The sequence below is a fragment of the Bos taurus genome, chromosome 16, assembly GCF_002263795.3.
Source record: "Bos taurus isolate L1 Dominette 01449 registration number 42190680 breed Hereford chromosome 16, ARS-UCD2.0, whole genome shotgun sequence".
NCBI lineage: Eukaryota > Metazoa > Chordata > Mammalia > Artiodactyla > Bovidae > Bos > Bos taurus.
In genome coordinates this window covers 75,319,087-75,339,291 of record NC_037343.1, presented here as the reverse complement: position 1 = coordinate 75,339,291, position 20,205 = coordinate 75,319,087, and the positions used below count along the sequence as shown (strand labels likewise).

At 54.0% G+C, this 20,205-nt stretch overlaps 1 protein-coding gene across 3 annotated transcripts in view; it reads right to left on the bottom strand.

Annotated features, from left to right (window-relative positions):
- Positions 1-20,205, bottom strand: part of PLXNA2 (plexin A2) — a 233,699-nt gene that overhangs the window by 10,038 nt on the left and 203,456 nt on the right. For all 3 annotated transcript variants that reach the window (XM_024976076.2, XM_024976075.2, NM_001206657.2), the window contains 12 exons: positions 19,980-20,116; positions 18,925-19,092; positions 18,716-18,809; positions 14,063-14,302; positions 13,368-13,511; positions 12,858-13,092; positions 9,989-10,131; positions 9,082-9,350; positions 6,919-6,985; positions 6,433-6,579; positions 5,640-5,799; positions 5,183-5,286 (listed from right to left, as the gene is read on the bottom strand). In XM_024976076.2, coding sequence (XP_024831844.1) covers positions 5,183-5,286; positions 5,640-5,799; positions 6,433-6,579; positions 6,919-6,985; positions 9,082-9,350; positions 9,989-10,131; positions 12,858-13,092; positions 13,368-13,511; positions 14,063-14,302; positions 18,716-18,809; positions 18,925-19,092; positions 19,980-20,116 — 1,908 coding nt within the window. The remainder of the gene's footprint in view (positions 1-5,182; positions 5,287-5,639; positions 5,800-6,432; positions 6,580-6,918; positions 6,986-9,081; positions 9,351-9,988; positions 10,132-12,857; positions 13,093-13,367; positions 13,512-14,062; positions 14,303-18,715; positions 18,810-18,924; positions 19,093-19,979; positions 20,117-20,205) is intronic.

Genomic DNA, 20,205 nt, shown 5'->3' with positions numbered 1-20,205 from the left:
TCCGTGAGTTACGCACGACTGTCCGCATTTCACAGAGGAGGAACCGAAGCCCTGAGCGGCTGAGCCTCCGCCTTCAAGGTCACATGCTTCACATACGATAGAGCTGAAATTGGTCACCAGGCTGCCGGGCTCCAGAGCACGTGTTCTCCTCATTGCATTCTAATTCGCGATTTTATTTCAAGACACCCTGGTCTGAGCCCATTTTTCCCTTTTGGCTCTGATTTCTTTCTGGCCTGGGCCCTATAATGGTTCAGCCACCTTGAGGAACTTCCCCAGAGGGCAGCCGCTCCTGGGGACTCAAGAGAGAAAGAAGGTGTCTTGCATGTCCTCTGTGAGGGTGCCGAGGCTCAGCACCCAGCCTGCAGGGCGACGGCTGATAAATGAGGCGCCATATTGAAGACATTTGGAGCCATTTTGATTTAAGATTATCCTCCATCCAATAAAAACGGAGAATCCCCAGAATTGTGGCGATCCAATTAAACCCCTAACGCAGAGGGAATAAAACAGCTATAATAATGTTATGGGCCATAAAACATTCCTATTAAACCATTTTTTATTTTAACAATTTTTATGAACTTTATAAGTTTGATTTATAGCTGCACCAGTCGTAAAACCATCTTTCTGGGTCTTAAATTGTCAGTCCCTCTCTCCCACCAAAAAGGAATTAAATGTTGGGAAGTCAAACTATAAATGAACATTAGTGCTAACGAGATTCCCTGATAGCCAGTTTTAGCGGTGGTGTTTAATTTCACCCTCCCTATAAATCTGCGGGAGCCCAGGAAGTTTTTAAAAATCTCTTTGTTAATTAAGGTTATGCAGATTTTTCTCCTGTAGGGGCTCCAAGGACCTTTGACTCCTGGGAGGGTAACAAGAGGGCAATGCTTTGACTTGATGGCATAAAGCTGCAGGTCCAAGGCTCCTCACAGTGCCTGGAAGATGCCAAGGCATAGTTACTTCCCAGCGGGGGCAGCTCCATGGCCTGTGGGCAGCTTGCACCAGGTCTGACACGGAGGGGGAACTCTCCACCTCAATCTTTTAGGAACTCTGCAACTAGCATCCTAGCAATGATACTTGAACACCTGGCAGGGGCAAGGGTTTATTCTCCAAGGGAGAATGGATTGCATTATCATTTATGGCTGGTTGTCACCTAAAGAGAGATTCACAAGGTGACTGGAATGACCACAGTTCAACTCAGCTCCTGGTCTCATCACTAAATCTCTCTTGTCCTTAGTCTCTAGTTTTTCTCTTGACCAACACATGATGCAAAGCTGTGGTCAAGACACCTGGCTGGGTCTGACCTTGCCTCTGCACTTACTAGCGCCATGGCTTCGGGAAAGTCACTTAAGCTCTCTGTGCCTCAATTGTCTCATTTGTCAAAGGGGATAATAATTGTGTCTAGGTTTGTTGTGAAGATAAAGGCATTAGCGCGAGTAAAGGTGGAGAGCAGTGCCTGGTGCCCAGTGAGAGTCAGTAAATTCTGGGGTTACCATCACCACCACCATCATCACCACCACCATCATCATCACATCATCACCATTATCATCACCATCATCGTCATCATCATCACCATCATCATCACCATCATCATCACATCACCACCGTCGTCTTCACCATCATCATCACCACCACCACCATCACCATCACCACCACTATCATCACCACCATCATCATCACCATCACCACCATCATCACCATCACCACCATCACCACATCATCACCATTATCATCACCATCATCTTCACCATCACCACCATCATCACATCTTCACCATCATCACCATCACCATCTTCACCATCATCATCATCACATCATCACCATCGTCATCATCATCACCATCATCATCACATCACCACCATCGTCTTCACCATCATCACCACTGTCACCATCCCATCACCACTATGATCACCAACACCACCATCACCACCATCATCACCATCACCATCATCATCATCACCACCATAACCATCACCACCATCATCATCATCACCACCATCATCACATCATCACCATCACATTACCATCATCACCATCATCACCATCATCTTCACCATCACCACCATCATCACCATCACCACCATCATCACCATCATTACCATCACCACCACCACCATCACATCACCATCATCATCTTCACCATCACCACCATCACATTAGCATCATCATCTTCACCATCACCACCATCACATTAACATCATTATCATCACCATCACCACCACCATCACCATCACCACCATAATCACCATCACCACCACCACCATCACCACTACCACCATCACATCACCATCATCTTCAGCATCACCACCATCACATTACCATCATCATCTTCACCATCACCACCATCACATTACCATCATCATCATCACCATCACCACCACCATCACCATCACCACCATCATCACCACCATCAACTTCACCATCACCACTATCATCACATCATCACCATCACCATCACCATCACCACCACCATCACCACCACCACCACATTCATCACATCACCACCATCATCATCATCACCACCACCATCACCACCATCATCACAATCATCACCACCATCACCATCACATCACCATGATCATCTTCACCATCACCACCATCACCATCATCATCTTCACCATCACCACCACCACCACCACCATTATCATCAGTCATCTTCACCATCACCATCACCACCATCATCACCATAATCATCACATCACCACCATCGTCTTCACCATCATCATCACCACTGTCACCATCCCATCACCACTATCACCACCACCACTATCATCACCATCACCACCACCATCACCACCACCACCACCATCACCATCATCATCACCATCACCACCATCACTACCACCATCACCACCATCACCATCATCACCACCACCATCAGCAGCACCATCACCACCATCACCACCACCACCACCATCATTACCATCATCATCACCATCACCACCATCACCACCACCACCATCATTACCATCATCATCACCATCACCACCATCACCACCACCATCATCATCACCACCACCATCACCACCACCATCACCACCACCATCACCATCATCATCACCATCACCACCACCATCACCACCACCACCATCACCATCACCACCATCATCAGCAGCACCATCACCACCATCACCACCACCACCACCATCATTACCATCATCATCACCATCACCACCATCACCACCACCATCATCATCTCTCAAAGGGAAGAATATCCCTGTTGTCCCCTGTCACTCAGGGCTGGCATGTGGGAAGTGCCTCGCACAGAGTAAATCTCAGTAAATATTTGAGGAATGAATGAATACATGAATGATAAATGACATCGAGGAATTGAAAGTGCTGTGCATGATGAACACTGTAATGAAGAATATTCCATTCTTCTGACTGGGAGTCACAGGACAGACAGCCCATTCATAAGCATTAGGGCAGCAAAGACAGAGGAGCAGCACATCACTGCCTTCGAGAAACATAAACTGGGGGCGTGATGCTCTTTTCTTTTGTACTTTCTTCTTTAGTTCTAACTGGTTCATTACAACTGTGCTCCAGAATGCATTCCGCACAATGTGAAGTGGGGTGGGGTGGATCAACAGCATGATTATAGCTACTATGGAGAGGTACACGCATCCTGGTAAACCTCACCTGTGGCTTCTAACACTCCCAACCACATATGCAATTTGGGACTGTGTTTCCATTTACTCATGAGGAGCTCAGGGTTCCGGGAGATTAAAGTCACATCACCAGTGCGTGGGGAAGCAGGGGTTTAAATAGCGCTCACAAACCCTTTTCTCTTTCCACTATACCACGCGCTCTCCATTTAGGGTGGGAGTCCAGGCCAAGTGTCAGCATGGTGAATGCAAGTTAGTTAGGACGATGGAGCCTGGAAGGGAACGTTTTGGGAATTTTGCCCCTCCCCTAGCTTTCTGTGCGCACCAAGAGGCTCCCAGCCAGGTCCTGCTGGCCTTTAGGACCTCAGTGTGTGAGAGCCCAGCGTGCCAGCCCTGCACACCCTCCCCGCGTGAGGCAGGGACAGAGGGTGATGTTATTAATCAAGCAGTCCCCCAGGGTCCTGCAGCCTGAGGCGCTTCCTCTGGTTGGTTTAATTTCCCTCGCTGACTCTCCTTTCCAGCTTCTATTTTAGTAGTTTTTTTAGAATCCCTAGCAGCCTACCTGTGCTTAATCTTATAGAGGGCCCAGCTGTGACCAGTTACCCCGTGAAGCAAGCAGAGTGAGAGCTGATACCTCTTGGATCTTTTGTCCTTTTGTTGGGATTTTTCTTTTATGACTGTTCTTTTAGTGTGTCTGCCGGTGCGCCGAATGCTCTACCTACTATATTCAGTCTATTCTTCACCACTTCATGGGGCAGGGATCACCATTAACTCCATTTTACAGATGAGAAGAGCGAGAGCTTAAGCCGCTTCCCCAAGGACACCAGCTGGTAAGCGGCAGAAACTAAGACTCAATTTCCTGCTTCGTTGCAGGCGCGAAGTGGAAGGTAAGCTGCATTAGTCAGAAGTCAGAGAAAGTGGCAGACGCCTCTGAACCTGTCCTTGAAAGACGCGATTTTTCTGCACGAGAAGAGCTACACTCTGTATAGGATGGGAAGGTCCCACCAGACCCCAGAGCAGTTAAGCCAGTTTCTCAGGATGAGTCTGGACACTCGTGTTTTTACACCCCCCAGTAATTCTAATCAGCAGGCGGGGCTGGGAATCACCGTTCTGGACTCAGGGAGGAGTCAGATAGGGGGATGCGCTGTGCTGTGCTTAGTTGCTCAGTCGTGTCCGACTTTTTGTGACCCTATGGGCTGCAGGGGCTCCTACAGTCCATGGGATTCTCCAGGCAAGAATACTGGAGTGGGTAGCTGTTCCTTTCTCCGGGAGATCTTTCCGAGCCAGGGACTGAACCCAGATCTCCTGCAGAGCGGGTGGATTCTTTACCAGCTGAGCCACCAGGGAAGCCCAAGAATACTAGAGTGGATAGCCCATCCCTTCTCCAAGGGATCTTCCCAACCCAGGACTTGAACCAGGGTCCCCCACACTGCAGGCGGATTCTTTACCAGCTGAGCCACCAGGGATTCCCTGGTAGATAGGGGTGACAGGAAAACTCTTTTAGGGCTTGAGGGCCTTAGAGCAAACCTTAGAGGGAGGGGGCATTTCGGGAAGGCCCGGGTCCCTGGCGCAAAGCCCCTCACCTGATAGTGCATGAGTGTGTTCAGCCTCTTCCAGTCGCCCTCGATCTTGGTCGTGATGTCCTCGTCCTGTAGCACGACCCTGGCGATCCGGCCTTGTCGCCACTCTGGGAGGAGGGGAGGGCAGCAGTGTGAGGGGCGGGGGCCGGGACTGCCCCGTGGGGCATTCTCTGGGGGCCTGGCAACCCTGGCTCCCGCAAGCGGGGACGATGACAGCACTTAAGACGTCCAGGGCTCCGTGGGTGCAAGGCTGGGAGGAGCCTCCTGAGAGGCAGCCACGTCTGAGCAGGCAGTGCCCTGGGAGAAGTGTTTCACCCGGCTCCCCACCTGGGATGGGGGACCCAGTCAGGCCCCCAGGAGGGGCCATCTGCTGGGCAGGGCGTCCCGTCTTCCCAGCCTGCCCCCAAGCCCCAGTGCCCTCAGGAGGCTGCCCTGGTGCAGCCAAGGCCAGGGCTCCTACCCAAGTCCATGTCCACAGCCCTGGGCCGCTGAGAGTAGGGCACGTTCTTGTAGACTGCATCGAGGATCTTCTCCTTGACCTGCGTGATGGTGTCACAGTTTAACACCTTCACTGGGATCTCCGGGCTGTTCTCGTTGTCAGGATTGACGCAGTTCAGAATCTGCAGGTGGTGATCGAGGGTGGGGGAGGGGATATGTGAGTCGAAGATGTCATTTGAGGGTGGGGAGTGCGGCCCTGGAACCTTCTCTTACCCAGGCTCCTCCTCCTCCTCACAGGAGAAACAAGCGTCTCTCTGTCTGCGTCTCAGTTTCTCCCACCTTCCAGCCATCTGCCGATGGCAACCTGAGTCCTTCTGCCCACTCCTCTACTTCTCAAAGAACCAGGACTCCACCCTGTAGCCCCCAATGGCTTAGGGGAGGCTGCCATCCTGGGTCCAGGCATCCTAAGGGTTTAGGGGTGGTTGCAGGTGGGTTGACCTCCCGCCTCCCTGAAGTCTCTACATTGGAAATCAGCAGACTTCTTCTCCATCATGCCAGCTTCCCCAAGCCCGATGCTGGGCAATCTAGGGTAAACTGAGGCAATTGGAACTCTTTGGGTCCACGCAATGAGATGGGGAAGAGGAGCCCAGGCTGGCGTGCCCACCCTTGGGACCCTGGGCTGGGCCTGGACTGGCCCCCAGATGGGTCTCCTGGCCTCACTGCCGAGCTCTCAGTCTGGCTTGGTGGCCAGAGGCTGGGGCGGGGCTCAGAAGCAGGAGGTCCGCGCTGTCCCGCCAGGCTCCCTGCCTCCTCACCAGGGTCTTGTAGTCGATCTGCTGCCGGATGAGCTTGTCCTCGCTCAGTGAGTAGCGTGCCTCGCCCGTGATGGCGTCGATGGGGCCCTTCTCCATCTGCTGCTTGATGGCGCAGTACAGCATGAACAGCGGCTCCCCGGCACACTCCTGTGGGTACAGGCGGGTGTGGATGGTGGGCACGGGTGGACGTGGGCGGTGAGCACGGGTGGGCGGGGCCCCAGCTTGCCTCCCCCCTCTCTCCCCCGACCCTGCTCTCCTGTGGGCACAGGTGGGCGTGGGCAGCGGGACCCCAGCCTGCCTTCCCCCTCCCTCCCTCTCCTGACCCTGCTCCTAGGCCTGCGTGGTTTGGGGGCACCTGGACAGGTAGGTTCCTGCTCCAAATGGGGGAGATGGGGGGCATCCATGCAGCCCTGGCGGCCAGGTTCAGAGAAGCAGCTCCCCCATCCCTCTCTCACCTCCCAGTTCCCGTCCTGCTCCTATTCTCACCTTCAGGAACTTGTGCAGGAGGAAGGCAAACCAATTGGTCAGCATCTTCTCTGCCACAGACTCTGTCCTGGGGAGGCAGAAGGGATGAGAGGCAGCCCTTCATGGAGGGCTCCCAAGAGGGTGCCTGGCTTTTTAGGTGGACTCTCGCCCAAGAGAACCCAGGGCTGGGAGCCAGGACACTGCGTCCTGTCCCGACTTCACCCCAGTAGCAAGACGCGAGACCTTGGGCCAGAGGCTTTTGCCTTGTGAGCCTCAATTTCCTGGGAAAATGGAGTGGCACTCTGGGTCTACAGGCGCAGGTGCCAAGGACACCATCTTCCAGCCCTCTTCTGGCCTCAGGGGGATAAATACAGTTTCTCTGTCCCTCTGAGGTTTCCTGCCTGGTCTGAATACTTATAGGCATATCTAGAAGGCCCCTGATACCTGCCCCTCCAAACACTCAGAATCAGACTGAGTTCAAATCTCGACTGCCACGGACTGGCTGTGTGATCTCGAGTAAGTCGCTTCCCTTTCTCTGGATTCAGTTGGGGAATTAATCATAATAATAACAACCACAATTAATAATGGTAACCACCACCACCGTCGTCACCGTGTATCCCACAGGGCTGCTGTCAAGGTTGAATGAGTCAATGTACAAAAAGGGCTAGGAAGAGTGCGAAGACCCGGAAGCTGTCGCCCCGCTGACGTGTGGGGTCTGGACCCGGCCCCTCACATAGAGAGCTGCGTGCATAAGCGTTCATGAGACCCGGAAGCTGTCGCACCGCTGACAGGTGGGGTCTGGACCCGGCCCCTCACATACAGAGCTGCGTGCATAAGCGTTCATGAGACCCGGAAGCTGTCGCACCGCTGACAGGTGGGGTCTGGACCCGGCCCCTCACATACAGAGCTGCGTGCATAAGCGTTCATGAGACCCGGAAGCTGTCGCCCCGCTGACGTGTGGGGTCTGGATCCGGCCCCTCATGTAGAGAGCTGCGTGCATAAGCGCTCAGCTAACGGGGGATCTGCTTCTGCAAGCCTTGCCCCTTTGCCTTGCCGCCCCCACCCCCCACGCCCACCCCAGGCCGCAGCTCTGGGGACCTGGGAAGGAACAACGCAGCCCTGACAGATCCCTCAGGGATGAGGACGCTGGAGGAGTGCTTTAACTCCCTGCACATGGTGCAAATTACACCCTCCGATCGCAGTAAATCCCAGGCATTTGCCAGGGCGGCTCAGCAACCCCGGGCCTGGGAGAGAGTGACAAAGGCCGAAGAAATTGTAGCTTTCTCCGTGGGCCCCTCCCAGCACCCTCTCCCTGCATTATGCCTGAGATTAGCTCTAATTTAAATACAACAGTTCTTAATGAGAGTTTCTAACACTCAGATTGGCAGAATGGGGGCTCTGTATTCATAACACAAAGCCATTCTTCCTCCCTCTTCACCCCATGTGGGGTCTGGAAGCCTGAGACCTTGCTAGGAGAAGGGTACGGAGGAGGCGGCGATGTGGAGGTGGTTCCAAAGCTGTGCTGGATCCCTGGGGCCTCCAGAGACGGTGGGCTTGGGGGATGCATGTCAAGGTCTCTGATCCTCTTCCCTGCTGGGAAAATGGCAACTGGGGAGGGGCTGGCGGTAGGTGCTAGTGATTCAGATCCTGGAAGCTGGGCATTGAAGGCACAGGCAGCACCAAATCCTTAGCTGGGTGCTGAAGGGAGAACTCCTCCAGGGATGGGAACAGCCTCTGCCTGCGTTTCCAACGTGGGGGCCACTTGTGGGGACCGAGCCCTCAGGATGTGGCTAGTGCAACGGAGGGACTGAGTCTCACATTTTATCTCATTTTAACTAATGGCCACATGTGCTATGGCGTTGGACAGTGAAACTTGAGATACAGGGGGAGGGAGAAAGACTTGGAGATGAGTGTTATGAGTGTGCACAAGAGGGCTAAACAGCAGAGACGCTGCACCACTGGCCCCAGGCCTCATGATGAGCCGGTGGCCGCGCTGGGATCCAGGCTGAGATGCACTGGACACCCAGCCCCTGTGGACACGGCCCAGCCGCCCGGGGAAGGGGACATGAAACTCTGCACTGGGGGGCTGCGGGGACACAGGCTTTCCCGGGGAGGGGCGCCGCCCCCCACCATGTCCGCGTTCAGACGCCGGCTGCCTCCCCAGCCCCGGGGCGCAGGTCTGACCTCCGGAGCAGCAGCTTGGGGTGGTTCTTGTTCTCCAGGTTCTTGTCGATGAGGTCAGACAGCAGCTGCTTGAGGACGTCGGTGGCGTACTCCAGGCGGCCCTGCAGGCCCGTCATGATGAGCGAGGCCACGTTGCCGCGGTCCCGCATGGAGAAGCTGCGCTGCAGCTCCAGGGTGCGGATGAAGGTCAGCAGGAACACCTTGTTGTTGATGAGCTGCGCGAAGAGCTTCAGGGCCTTCTCCACGTGCTGCTGCCCGTTGCCCTGCACCTGGGGGAGGGGTCGGCAGCGTGGCGTCAGAACGGGCTTCCGGCTCTCCCGGGGGCCGGGGCGTCTCAGCTGATGATGGCACCAGCTCTAGGAGCCTCTCCGTGACACTGATAGCCACCCCACCCTGGAGAGGCAGGAATGCCTGCTCTCTGTGGCCTGACCTCCCAGTGGGTGGAGAGGGCTGGGCTCCAGAGAGGATGCTCTACATCTGATTGCGCCAAGGATCCAACACGACAGGAGCTACCCCATCAGACTGGCTGGGTTTACTCCCCCCCTCCACCTCCTCTGCCCTGAGGTACTCTCTTTCGTAAAGCAAACTGAGAAATGAACGTGCAAACCTCACAGAATCACGGGCCTTTCCTTAAGCCACCTCAAATCCATTTGGAAATGAGGCCAAATCTTAATTGATTCAGTCATTAATTAAAAAACGACAGTCAGCCTTCCCCTGGAATCATCCCGAAGAACGCGGGTGCCCCCGTGGCCCTGAGTTTCCTGTTCGGAAATGTCCCCATGGTGCTGGTGCTTCTACAGGCGGTTTCTCCTCCTCACTCATGACCCTTCTCAGCTGCGGGGCATCTCCTAGGAAACCCAGGCCCCAGGAGCCCAGTGGGCAGCTGGGCGAGGGAGGCAGGTGTTACCTCCAGCTCACGCAGGACAGGATGGTCCTCGATGCCCGGGAACAGGACTCGCATAGCATAGGTCCTATAGTCCAGGTAGGGGATTCCTGAGCGGTCCAGGTCGCTGGTCAGCTCGTTGATGTCTGTCTGGAGCTCGGCAAAAGCTGGGAAGGTACGGGGGAGACAGGGAGACTCAGGAGGGGAACCCAGACAGGGAGGGGAGAGGCAGAGACGTTTGTGAAGGAGGAGGGAAGGGCTGGGATGCAGAGACGGTGCGTGTGTGGGGTTACAGGCGTGCACCTCCAGAGGGAGTGAGCTAGCTCCAGACTGCCTTTTTAGATGGTGGGAATACAGGTGATTTCTATACTGTTTCCTCCTCTATGTGTCTTTAGTTGCAAAGTCGTGTCTGACTCTTTTGCAACCCCACAGACTGTAGCCCACTAGGCTCCTCTGTCCATTGGTTTTCCCAGGCAAGAATACTGGAGTGGATTGCCATCCTCTTCTCCAGGGGAATCTTCTCAACCCAGGGATTGAACCTGCATCTCCTGCACTGCAGGTGGATTCTTTACTGCTGAGCCACCAGGGAAGCCCATTTCTTCCTCTATGCTTATCTATAATTTTGAATTTTCTTTCTATGTATTACACGTGCTGTTAAAACAAACGAAGCACACGTGACTTGGGTCATACAGCTGACACAGATGCTAGAGACAGGCGAGAGACTGGTTGAGCGGATCCAACAAAGACCAGAATAGGCAGCTTTGCTCCCCTTTTCCCAGCAAAAGGAAAAATCAAGATGCAGAGACCTTGGGGGAAAATGAAAATCAAAACCACCAGGAGATACCGCTTCATACCCATTAGTATGCATGTGTGCCAAGTCACTTTGGTCGTGTCCGACTCTTTGTGACGCTATGGATTGTAGCCCGCCAGACCCTGCTGTTCATAGGATTTCCCAGGCATGAAGACTGGAGTGGGTTGCTGTGCCCTTCTCCAAGGGATCTTCCCAACCCAGGCGTCGAACCTGCATCTCTTACGTCTCCTGCATTGGCAGGCGGGTTCTTTAAGACTAGTGTCACTAGGGAAGCTCCACCCGTTAGCATGACTAATGTAAACGATGGAAAATAACAAGTGTCGACAAGGACGTGGGAAAACTCAAACCTTCGTACTTTGTTGGAGGGAAAGTAAAATGGCACCGCTGCTCTGGAAACCAATTTGATGATTCCTCAAAAAATTAAACACAGAATTGTTATCCTATGACCCATCAATTCCTCTTTGACATATATACCCACAAGAACTGGAAGCAGGGACTTGAATAGATCCTTGTACACTCACATTCATAGCAGCATTGTTCACGATACCAAGAGGTGGGAGCAACCCAAATGCCCATTGACAGATAACCTGATAAACAAAATGTGGGTTCTACACCTAATGAACAATTATGCAACCTGAAAAAGGAATGAAATTCTGTCACGTGCTACAACATGGATGAACCTCGAAGACATGATGCTAAGTGAAATAAACTAGACAAAAGGACAAATACTGTACGATGAGGTTGCTAGAGCAGTCGGAGTCCTGGGACAGACAGTAGAAGGGCCAAAGGGAGAGGAGGACGGGGAACGATTGTTTCATGAGTACAGAGTTTCATTTGGGGAAAATGAGGGACGTCTGGAGATGGATGGTGGGTATGGTTGCACAGTATTCTGAATGTACTTAATACCTCTGAGGAGTTTCCCAGGTGGTATTAGTGGTAAAGAACCCACCTGCCAAAGCAGGAGACATAAGAGATCCCGGGGTTCGATCCCTGGGTTGGGAAGATCCCCTGGAGGAGCGCATGGCAACCCACTCCAGTAATTTTGCCTGGAGAATCCCATGAACAGAGGAGCCTGGTGGGCTGCATTCCATGGGGTTGCAAAGAGTTAGACACGACTGAAGCGACCGAGTATGCACACTTGCTTGCACACACACGTGCACACGATGCCTCTGAACTGGAGGGGAGAGCGCTAGGGTATAGAGGTTAGAAAGTTAAATGGTAGATCGTATGTTATGTATATTTTCACACACACAGACACACACACATACACACGACCGAGAACGCCACCAAACCCAGCCTTAGGGTGCCGTGCCTGCCAGGCCCTTGGCCAGCAGGGGCTTCCCCCTGATGGCAAGCCTGCCCCCTCCTCTCTCTGCCCTATCCCTGGCAGAGGGAGGGACCATGGTCCACTTTCCCAGCCCAGCTCCTCACAGGGGACTTGTTCTGATCTCGAAGTTTGCAGTAAAAGGAGAAGTATTTTGATTCCTGATTGAGATGTTTGCCCAGAGAGTCTGCCGGGCCCTCAGCCCGAGGGGACACCAGGTACACTAGTCGCCTGGCAGCGGTGGTGGCTTGGGAGATGGAGGAAGCACAGTCTCCACCATCACAGTCTGAGATGCCCTGCACGTGGCCTTCAGAGGCTCAGCCTGCGGCACGGGGTGACAACGCCCTGGGGGAGGGGACGGGCCAGGAGGGGGGACGTGCTCTCCTGCAGGCGAAAGGAGCCATTCCCACGTGGGGATCTAGAGTCTGAGGCCACAGGGCCCAGGAAGCTCTGCCTGTGGGGACACTGAGGGCCACCCGCTGTCCCAGGAAAGAGAGGAAGGTGGCCAGATGGTGGGATGAGTCAGGGCACAGCGGGACAGAATAATGCCATCAGACCTGGGGCCTCACTGCGCGCATGTCAATAGGACTTCTCTGGCCCCGAGAGCAAAGGAAGTTCAAAGGAAAACAGAGGTCAAAATGGAGCTTGACGGCTTGGGGTAGATGAGATGGGAGTAAAGATGAGAGCTGTCTCAGAGAAGGGAGGTAATAAGGCTGGTGAGGAAAGCGGTTCCGGAAGTGAAGGAACAGCCCACTTACCTTCCTTACACTCCAGGGCCACACGGGACTCCAGGTTGTCCATCTGCATTTGGAGCCGTTTGAGAGTGAGGTCGTTCTCTCGAGACTTGCGCTTGTAGGCGATGAGCACGATGATGACAATGATGAGCAGGAGGCTGCCTCCCGCCGCGATGCTCACGATGGCAGGCAGGGTCAGCAAGCTGTCTGAGATGACACTCACGGAGCCGGGCGAGAACACCATCCCGCCCACGTGGACCTGCATGTGACACACGAACACAGATGCTGTCAAGCCGTCCAGCCCTTCTCGTTTCAGAAAGGACAGGAGCGACCACAACCACACAGGGTAGTCTGAAGACCAAACAACTTCCTGCGGATCACCTGGCTTTCTTTTCTTGTGTCCTCTGCTCCTATCCATTTTAATATGGAACCTTGAGATGAGGAGATGTGGAGGAGGTGGAAAACCCTTTTGCTTCGATAGATTATACATGCAAGGTGAAGAGGGAAGAAAGAATAAGAATAAGGCTCACTCACCATGACCTTGTGCTGCCCCGTGAGGTTGGGAGGCTCGCAGAGGAGCTGTGTCTCAGACACGGTGACCGCACACGGGGTCTCTCCGATCAGCACTGTGTAGTTGAGCTTGGCACCTCCAGAGGCAGGAGGGCAAAGATTTTTGCCCTGCAGATAATAGCAGTCTTATTAGGAATAATTGACACGTGCACACAGAAGTTAATTGCCTATTTAAGAAGAGATTAAAGAGAGAGGGTAAGGGCAGCAACCCAAAAACCAAAGAGGGATTCCATTGGCGAGGACGTCCATCGGCCACAATTTAGAGAGGAAAAGAGAAAACAGAGGGAGGAGATGATGAAAGGGAAGGAGAGAGCGGCGAGACCTGAAAGTGGTGGAGTAACACACCCTTGGACAGATGGCACCGGGGACCCTGACTGCCTCACATTTGAGGGCAGTTATGGTGGCCACGGATGAGGTCAATAAAGGACATGGTTGCTTCCAAGGCACTGCAAGGCTTTTTGGGCCCAATGTCCACAAGAACACAAAAATATTCTCCAGGGTTCCTCGAGAATCCCAAGCTCAAGATATGTCACTCCGTGGGTCTGTAGCTATTCCTGAGCTCTCTTCACAGGGCGCTGACAGTGACGGAAGCCTGTGGGCATTGAAGGGAGGCGAGGCCAGGACGGGAGAGGGGTGCTCTGGCCACGCCGTGCTCCTACCTTCAGAATGATAGGGGATCCTGGCTTCTGATCCAAGACTCCTGTAGGGCTGAGAAGTTCAAAGGTCGGGTTGGGGTAGTAGATGAACTTGGTGTCATTGTAAATCAGCAAGGACTGGACGTTGTTAAAGACAAATCCAAACTCGTCTGGCCGCTCCACGGTGTCCAGGCCAGGCCGATAGTCCGTGGTCAGCGAGGGTGCCAGGCAGGTCAGGGTGGTGGTGTTCACAACTTTGCACACCTAAGGGGACCAGAGCGCAGCATTCCAACACCCAGCCGGCGACACTGCGGGGTCACACTCCCATTGTCCCACCTTCTGCTTTGTTAGCCGGTCTCCAGTGAGCTACTTACTTCGGGAAAAGAGCTGTGAAATTGTATTTTTCTGTTGTTGGTTTTGTGTGTGCGTGAAGGAGGAGGGGTGTGTTTTAACTTCACTTCTTCACTCGCCCACACTGACTGAGCACCTACAGGCGCTGTGCCCAGGAGCTGGGCCATCAGTGAAAAGGCCCCAGTCCAGGGTGGAGACAAGGATCCAACCAGCATCACAGGGTGGTCCCAGCAGAGGGCCTGTGGCCCAGGAGGGGCCGTGGCACTGCTAAAGGCACAGATGGAGTGAGAAACGCCCGGACGGGCAGTCCCTGGCACTCTAGGGGTGCCTGTGTGTGTGCACCAGCCTGTGTGCGTGTGTGTGTGCGCGCGCGTGGCCTGGGCAGGGTGAGGGTGACTCATGGGAGCTTTCCTTTGGAAACAATGAATGAAATTTAACCTGGAGAATGTGTAGGACTTTCCCAGACAGCAGGGATGGTAAAGGATCAAGTTCCAGGCAGAGAAAAACAGTAGCAAAGGCCTGGGAATGAGGGAGCCTGAACAAATGAGGAAAAGATAAGAACAGAAGCCGTGTCCTGCGTGTGTGTGTACATGTGTGTGTGTGTGTCTATGTGTGTGTGCCCATGTGTGTGTGTGTATGAATGTGTGTGTCTCCTGCGTGTGTATATGTGTGTCTATATGTGTGTGTCCATGTGTGTGTGTATGTATGTATATATGTGTGTCTATGTGTGTGTATAAATGTGTGTATGTGTATGTCTATGTATTGTGTGTCCATGTGTGTATGTATATATGTGCATGTATGTGTGTATATGTAGGCATATATGTGTGTGTGTCTATGTATGTGTGTGTCCTGCATGTGTGTATGTCTATGTATGTGTGTCCATGTGTGTGCATGTATGTGTGTATATGTATGTATGTGTGTGTATCTATGTCTATGTGTGTGTTCCATGTGTGTATGTCTATGTATGTGTGTGTCCACGTGTGTGTATGTGTGTGTGTATACGTGTATATCTGTGTCTATGTGTGTGTGTGTCTCCTGCGTGCGTGTGTATGTGTGTCTATGTATGTGTGTGTCCATGTTTGTGTATATGTATATATGTGTGTCTATGTGTGTGCATAAATGTGTGTATGTGTTTGTGTGTCTATGTATGTGTGTGTGTCCGTGTGTGTGTCCATGTGTGTGTATGTGTGTGTGTATAAATGTGTGTGTGTGTGTGATGGGATGTGGGAAGCTGTGTGAGACGAGCACATAGTAGGTGTTCAGTTAATGTTTACTGACCACAGTGATGGATGAAAAAGCTCCTTCACCTCCTTAAATGTCCTAGTAAAGGTCTCTCTCTTCTCTGAGGGTCCCTTCACTGTCCACGGAGGTGCGACCGTGGTATTGCCCCTGAGTTCACAATGTCCTTTCCTCCTGGGTGGGCCCTGGTCTCCAGCTAACAGGTCACCGAGCTGGCCCTCCTCTGCCGGCTGGTCTGGGGGCTTCCCAGGCAGCAGCCCGACTGGAGACCCCACCCCGGGGCCCTAGCAGGGTCTGGACCCCTCCCTGCTCCTCCTGTCTGGCCCTCTGCAGCTGCTGGGGCTGCGGGAGGCTCGGTGTCCCAGCAACCACCAGGGGCATGTGTGGGAACCCTGCTCAAGTACGCGCTGTCCTGGCAGCTCCACACGTGTTGTGTGTCTGGCCAACATACACAAACCCAGGCTTCACGTTCGCAAAACAAGACGGTGTGAGAGAGGGCAGAGAAAGCGGACACTTGCATGGAGATGACGTCAGCACTCCAAGCCGTAACCCTCCCTTTCCAGGGGGAGTTGAAGAGTTTAAACGGTTCAGGAGGGCTCCGTGCCATCAGAGAGCAGTGCCCACCCCCCCTTCCGCAGGTCCCCTCAGCAGCCCCCTGTGAACCCAGACCCCTTTCACATGCCAGCTGGGACGCCCTGGCAGGAGGGAAACACAGGTGCTGTCAAACGGGCGGAGGAGCTGAGCTGGGGGTCCCAGCCCGGGGTCCACCGGATAGACCCCCAGCCTGAGCACTGCCGCCTGCCCACCCTGTCGGAGGAGCTGAGCTGGGGGTCCCACCCCGGGGTCCACCGGACAGACCCCCAGCCTGAGCGCCGCCGGCCTGCCCACCCTGTCGGAGGAGCTGAGCTGGGGGTCCCAGCCCGGGGTCCACCGGACAGACCCCCAGCCTGAGTGCCGCCGGCCTGCCCACCCTGTCTCCTCTCCGCTCGCTCTGATGCCCCTGGACGAGGCTCCTCTGAGAATGAGCAAATCACCCCCAGACAAACAGCCTCTGTTTGCTCCCTGCCCAGCGCTGCATCGGCACTTTGCCTGCCAAACATTCCTTCGGGTTTGGCGGCCTGCGCTCTGGCCCGTCCCCCTGGGTCTGCTTCCAAACCCAGAGGTGGGGGGGTTAGCGCCAGGGCCTGAAGGTGAGGTGGGCTCCAAGCAGGGCCGAGGGGACACAGGGTTCTCTCCCAACACCCCTGAACCGGAAGGCACTGGGCAGAGCAGACCGGCTTTCCCTCCCGGGACTAGCTTGCTGGAGACATGCACACCCAGGCCCTTCCTCTAGGCTGCAGCCCGCAGACGCCAGGCAGGTCACTGCTGGTGCTCAGGGCCCCCCGACTCTCGAGAGGGAGGGGCTGCTTCTTAACTCCTTGAAGCACTGAGGTCCTGGGGGGTGGGCAGGGGGAGCTGCTGGGGAGATTCCTGCCAGCCTGTCCTGGGGAGGGCAGCAAGACCCAAGCATTCTCAGAAGGATGTCAGCTGTTGGGGGGCCCTTCCCAGCTCTCTCGTCCCTTCAAACAGCTTCCTGGGGACTAACCATGCAGCCTTGGAAGTTGACCTTCTCAGTCATGTACTCATCCTACAAAATTCCCTCTGTGCTAAATGAACCGTGTCTTTTATTTTATGTATTCTGATGCTTTGACCTCTGGGGTCTTGCTGACCCTGGAGGGACTGTGCCCCCTCCCCAGGCTGGCCAGTTCCTAGAGACAGCAGACAGGTGGAGGTGGGCTGTGGCCTCAGCCTGAAAGTGGAGAGGGGACACAGTCTCTTTTGCTCAGATATCAAGCTCTTCACTGGGACACAGAGCCATGTGCTCGTCTAGCCTACGGAGCTGTTACCACGATGGGCACTGGAGGTAACAGACTGGCATCCCACACCTCTGGCACGATGGAATGTCAAGCCCACCAGCATCTCACATAGTCTAGCTACGAAGAGTCAGATGTGTGGGACTGAGCTTGGCCCTACCACCTGCCGCCTTCATGTCTGGGGGCAAGTCATTACTCCCTTCTGGCCCTATTTTCTAAGCTACACGAGGAGAAGTTTGGACCAGATGATCTCCGAGACCTTTCCAGATCTAGCCTTCCGGCAAGTCCGTCATTTTGTGTATTTCTGTTTCCCAGGGAAGCCCCAAGCATGCTGGGAATGCGTCAGGAAAAAGAGGGTCGATGCAACACCACCTTTTCCATCTCCATCTCAGCCTCGTCAATCTCCAGAAGGTCAAAGCAGTAATAATAGTAACTCATGTGAAAAATGATGGCCATAATAGCATCTCCTGGACTATAATTATGAATACAATAATGTTTCAGAGCATATTGACTGAAAAGAGAAAGATGGAGCCAGTAGAACAAACTAAAAAATTTATAACAACATAGCAGACATTCTGCTCTGACGATAGAGAACTTTTTTTAACATCACAAAAATCCACAGTGGGGAAAAAAATATTAAATTACATGGCTCTGCCCAGGAGAGTGAAGTGAAATGTTCAGCTTGATCATCTTAGCAACCAGCATGGAATTATCTGCACGCAGTGACTAGCGTTTACCAAGTGCCGGCCTCATTGCATGTTACATGTCCACAAGGAGAGTCTTATCATCAGCATTTCTAGACGGGGAAGCGAGGATCAGAGAGGTTAAACGACTTTATCATGGGTGTCCAGCTAATAGATGGCAGCGTCCTATTTCTAATTTGAAAACATCTGAATCTGCAGCCAGAATTTCTTCACCCTCTCACACTCCTCTTATCAGACCTTGAAGGGAACATGGCAGAAAACAGGAGCCCTTTGGCGCCATATCCGAGGCTCAGGAGCCATACTGGGATGAGGAGTCACGCGCTCTTGTAGCCCACAGAGCTGTGACCTTCTGATGAGCAGCGGTTATACTGTCATCATAAAAACCACTGCAAGGCCCCGGTGTTCGGGGCCATGATTGCGGACTCTGCTCTGGCAGTCGAAGGCCCCAGTGCTAACACAGACCCCATCACCTTGCCAAACACACCCAGGGCCGCGTTTCCTGAGGGCCGGGTGGACGCGCTGCTACTCACGTTGACAGATTCTTTGCCGTTAAACTTGACGCGGATCCTCGGCTCCTGAATGACATCCAGGTTGAAGCCCGTGATGGTCAGGGGTGTGTGGCCACTGGGAAGAAGCAGAGGCTGGGTGAGGGAGACAACCCTCTGCAGCTGCCCCCACGCTCCCTGCCCCGGGGTGAGAGGGGCTCGGGCGCGGCGGCTGGGCGCCTCCTCCGCCTCACCTGGCGATGCTCCACTCGGGCTCGATGCGCTGCACCCGGGGGTCGTCTATGTACTCGAACTGAAGGTTGTTGTCCACTCGGGCACGGTCGACACTCACGGAGACGGGGACCGGCCCCAGCCCATTGGATGACGGGGGTGAGACGCACACGATCTCGTTCATGGACCGCCTGCAGGCAGACCGCAGGAGGGTTAGGAGCCAAGGCAAGTGAGGCGGCCTCTGGCCTGAGAAGGGGCTTTCCCCCAGTTGAAGGGTGGGTTCTTCTGTCCTGTTCTACCCCAGGCTAGGGAACGTCCCTTAGCAGTGTGTATCAGTGTCTCTTTCTACCTGAGCTCCAACTCTGGTTGGGTTGGGGAGCAACAAATTGGAGAAGGGGGTTAGAGAAGGTGGGGCAGGGGCACGACTCCTTGGGCTTTGGGAGAACGCCTGTCTTTCTGGATTTTTCTAAAACACGACTATTTAGCCAGTGCTTGGAGTCTGGTCGGTCAGTTGACACATGGAGTATCTACTATGCAGATAAGTTTTGGCCTGGGGCCAAAACACAGTCTTGGCCCCAGGCTGTGTACGGTCCAGGCAGGAGGTCTACTGAGCAAGTTGGGTTCCCATCTAAAGATCCCTTTCAGAATTCTCTCTAGATTCTCTACATCCCCAGAGACTCATTGGAATACCTGCCAAATAGCAGGCTTCAATTTTTACACACGAGAGATGCCCCAAGGAGGCATCTGTGGGTGGCGTGGGGACAGAGGCCATGCTTCTGGAGTCACCACGGTGGGGGCCTAATGAACCCTCGATCCTGATGGCGACTGAGCGCTCCTGGGAGCCCTGCTCAGGAGCAGGTCTCATGGGCCTCACTTGCAAGTGTTCGTAGGACTGTTTAGCCCTTATGATGCGATACAGACTGACTACTGGCAGGCATTTCTCGCAGCGACTGGAACAGGGTTTGGGGCTAGGATGTGACGTGTACCATGGAGACGGTGGGGCAGGCATACATGTGCATGTATGTGTGCACAGCCCACACACGCACGGTCTCTGAGAGCTCCTCCAAGCCCCTCTCACCCGTAGAACTCGCAGGTCTGGTTGCCCAGATAAACGGCCACGCTGCTTCCAGACCCGAGATAGTGGCCGGTGATGGTCACCATGGTGCCTCCAGACTCAGGCCCTCGGATGGGGTTGAGTGACAGCACGGAAGGGTTCTTTGGGAGGAAGCAGAGACATGATCACGGCTCAGGCTTTGCCCAAAGGGAGAAGCCCAGGCTAGACCTAAAAAGACAGAAGGGGGAAC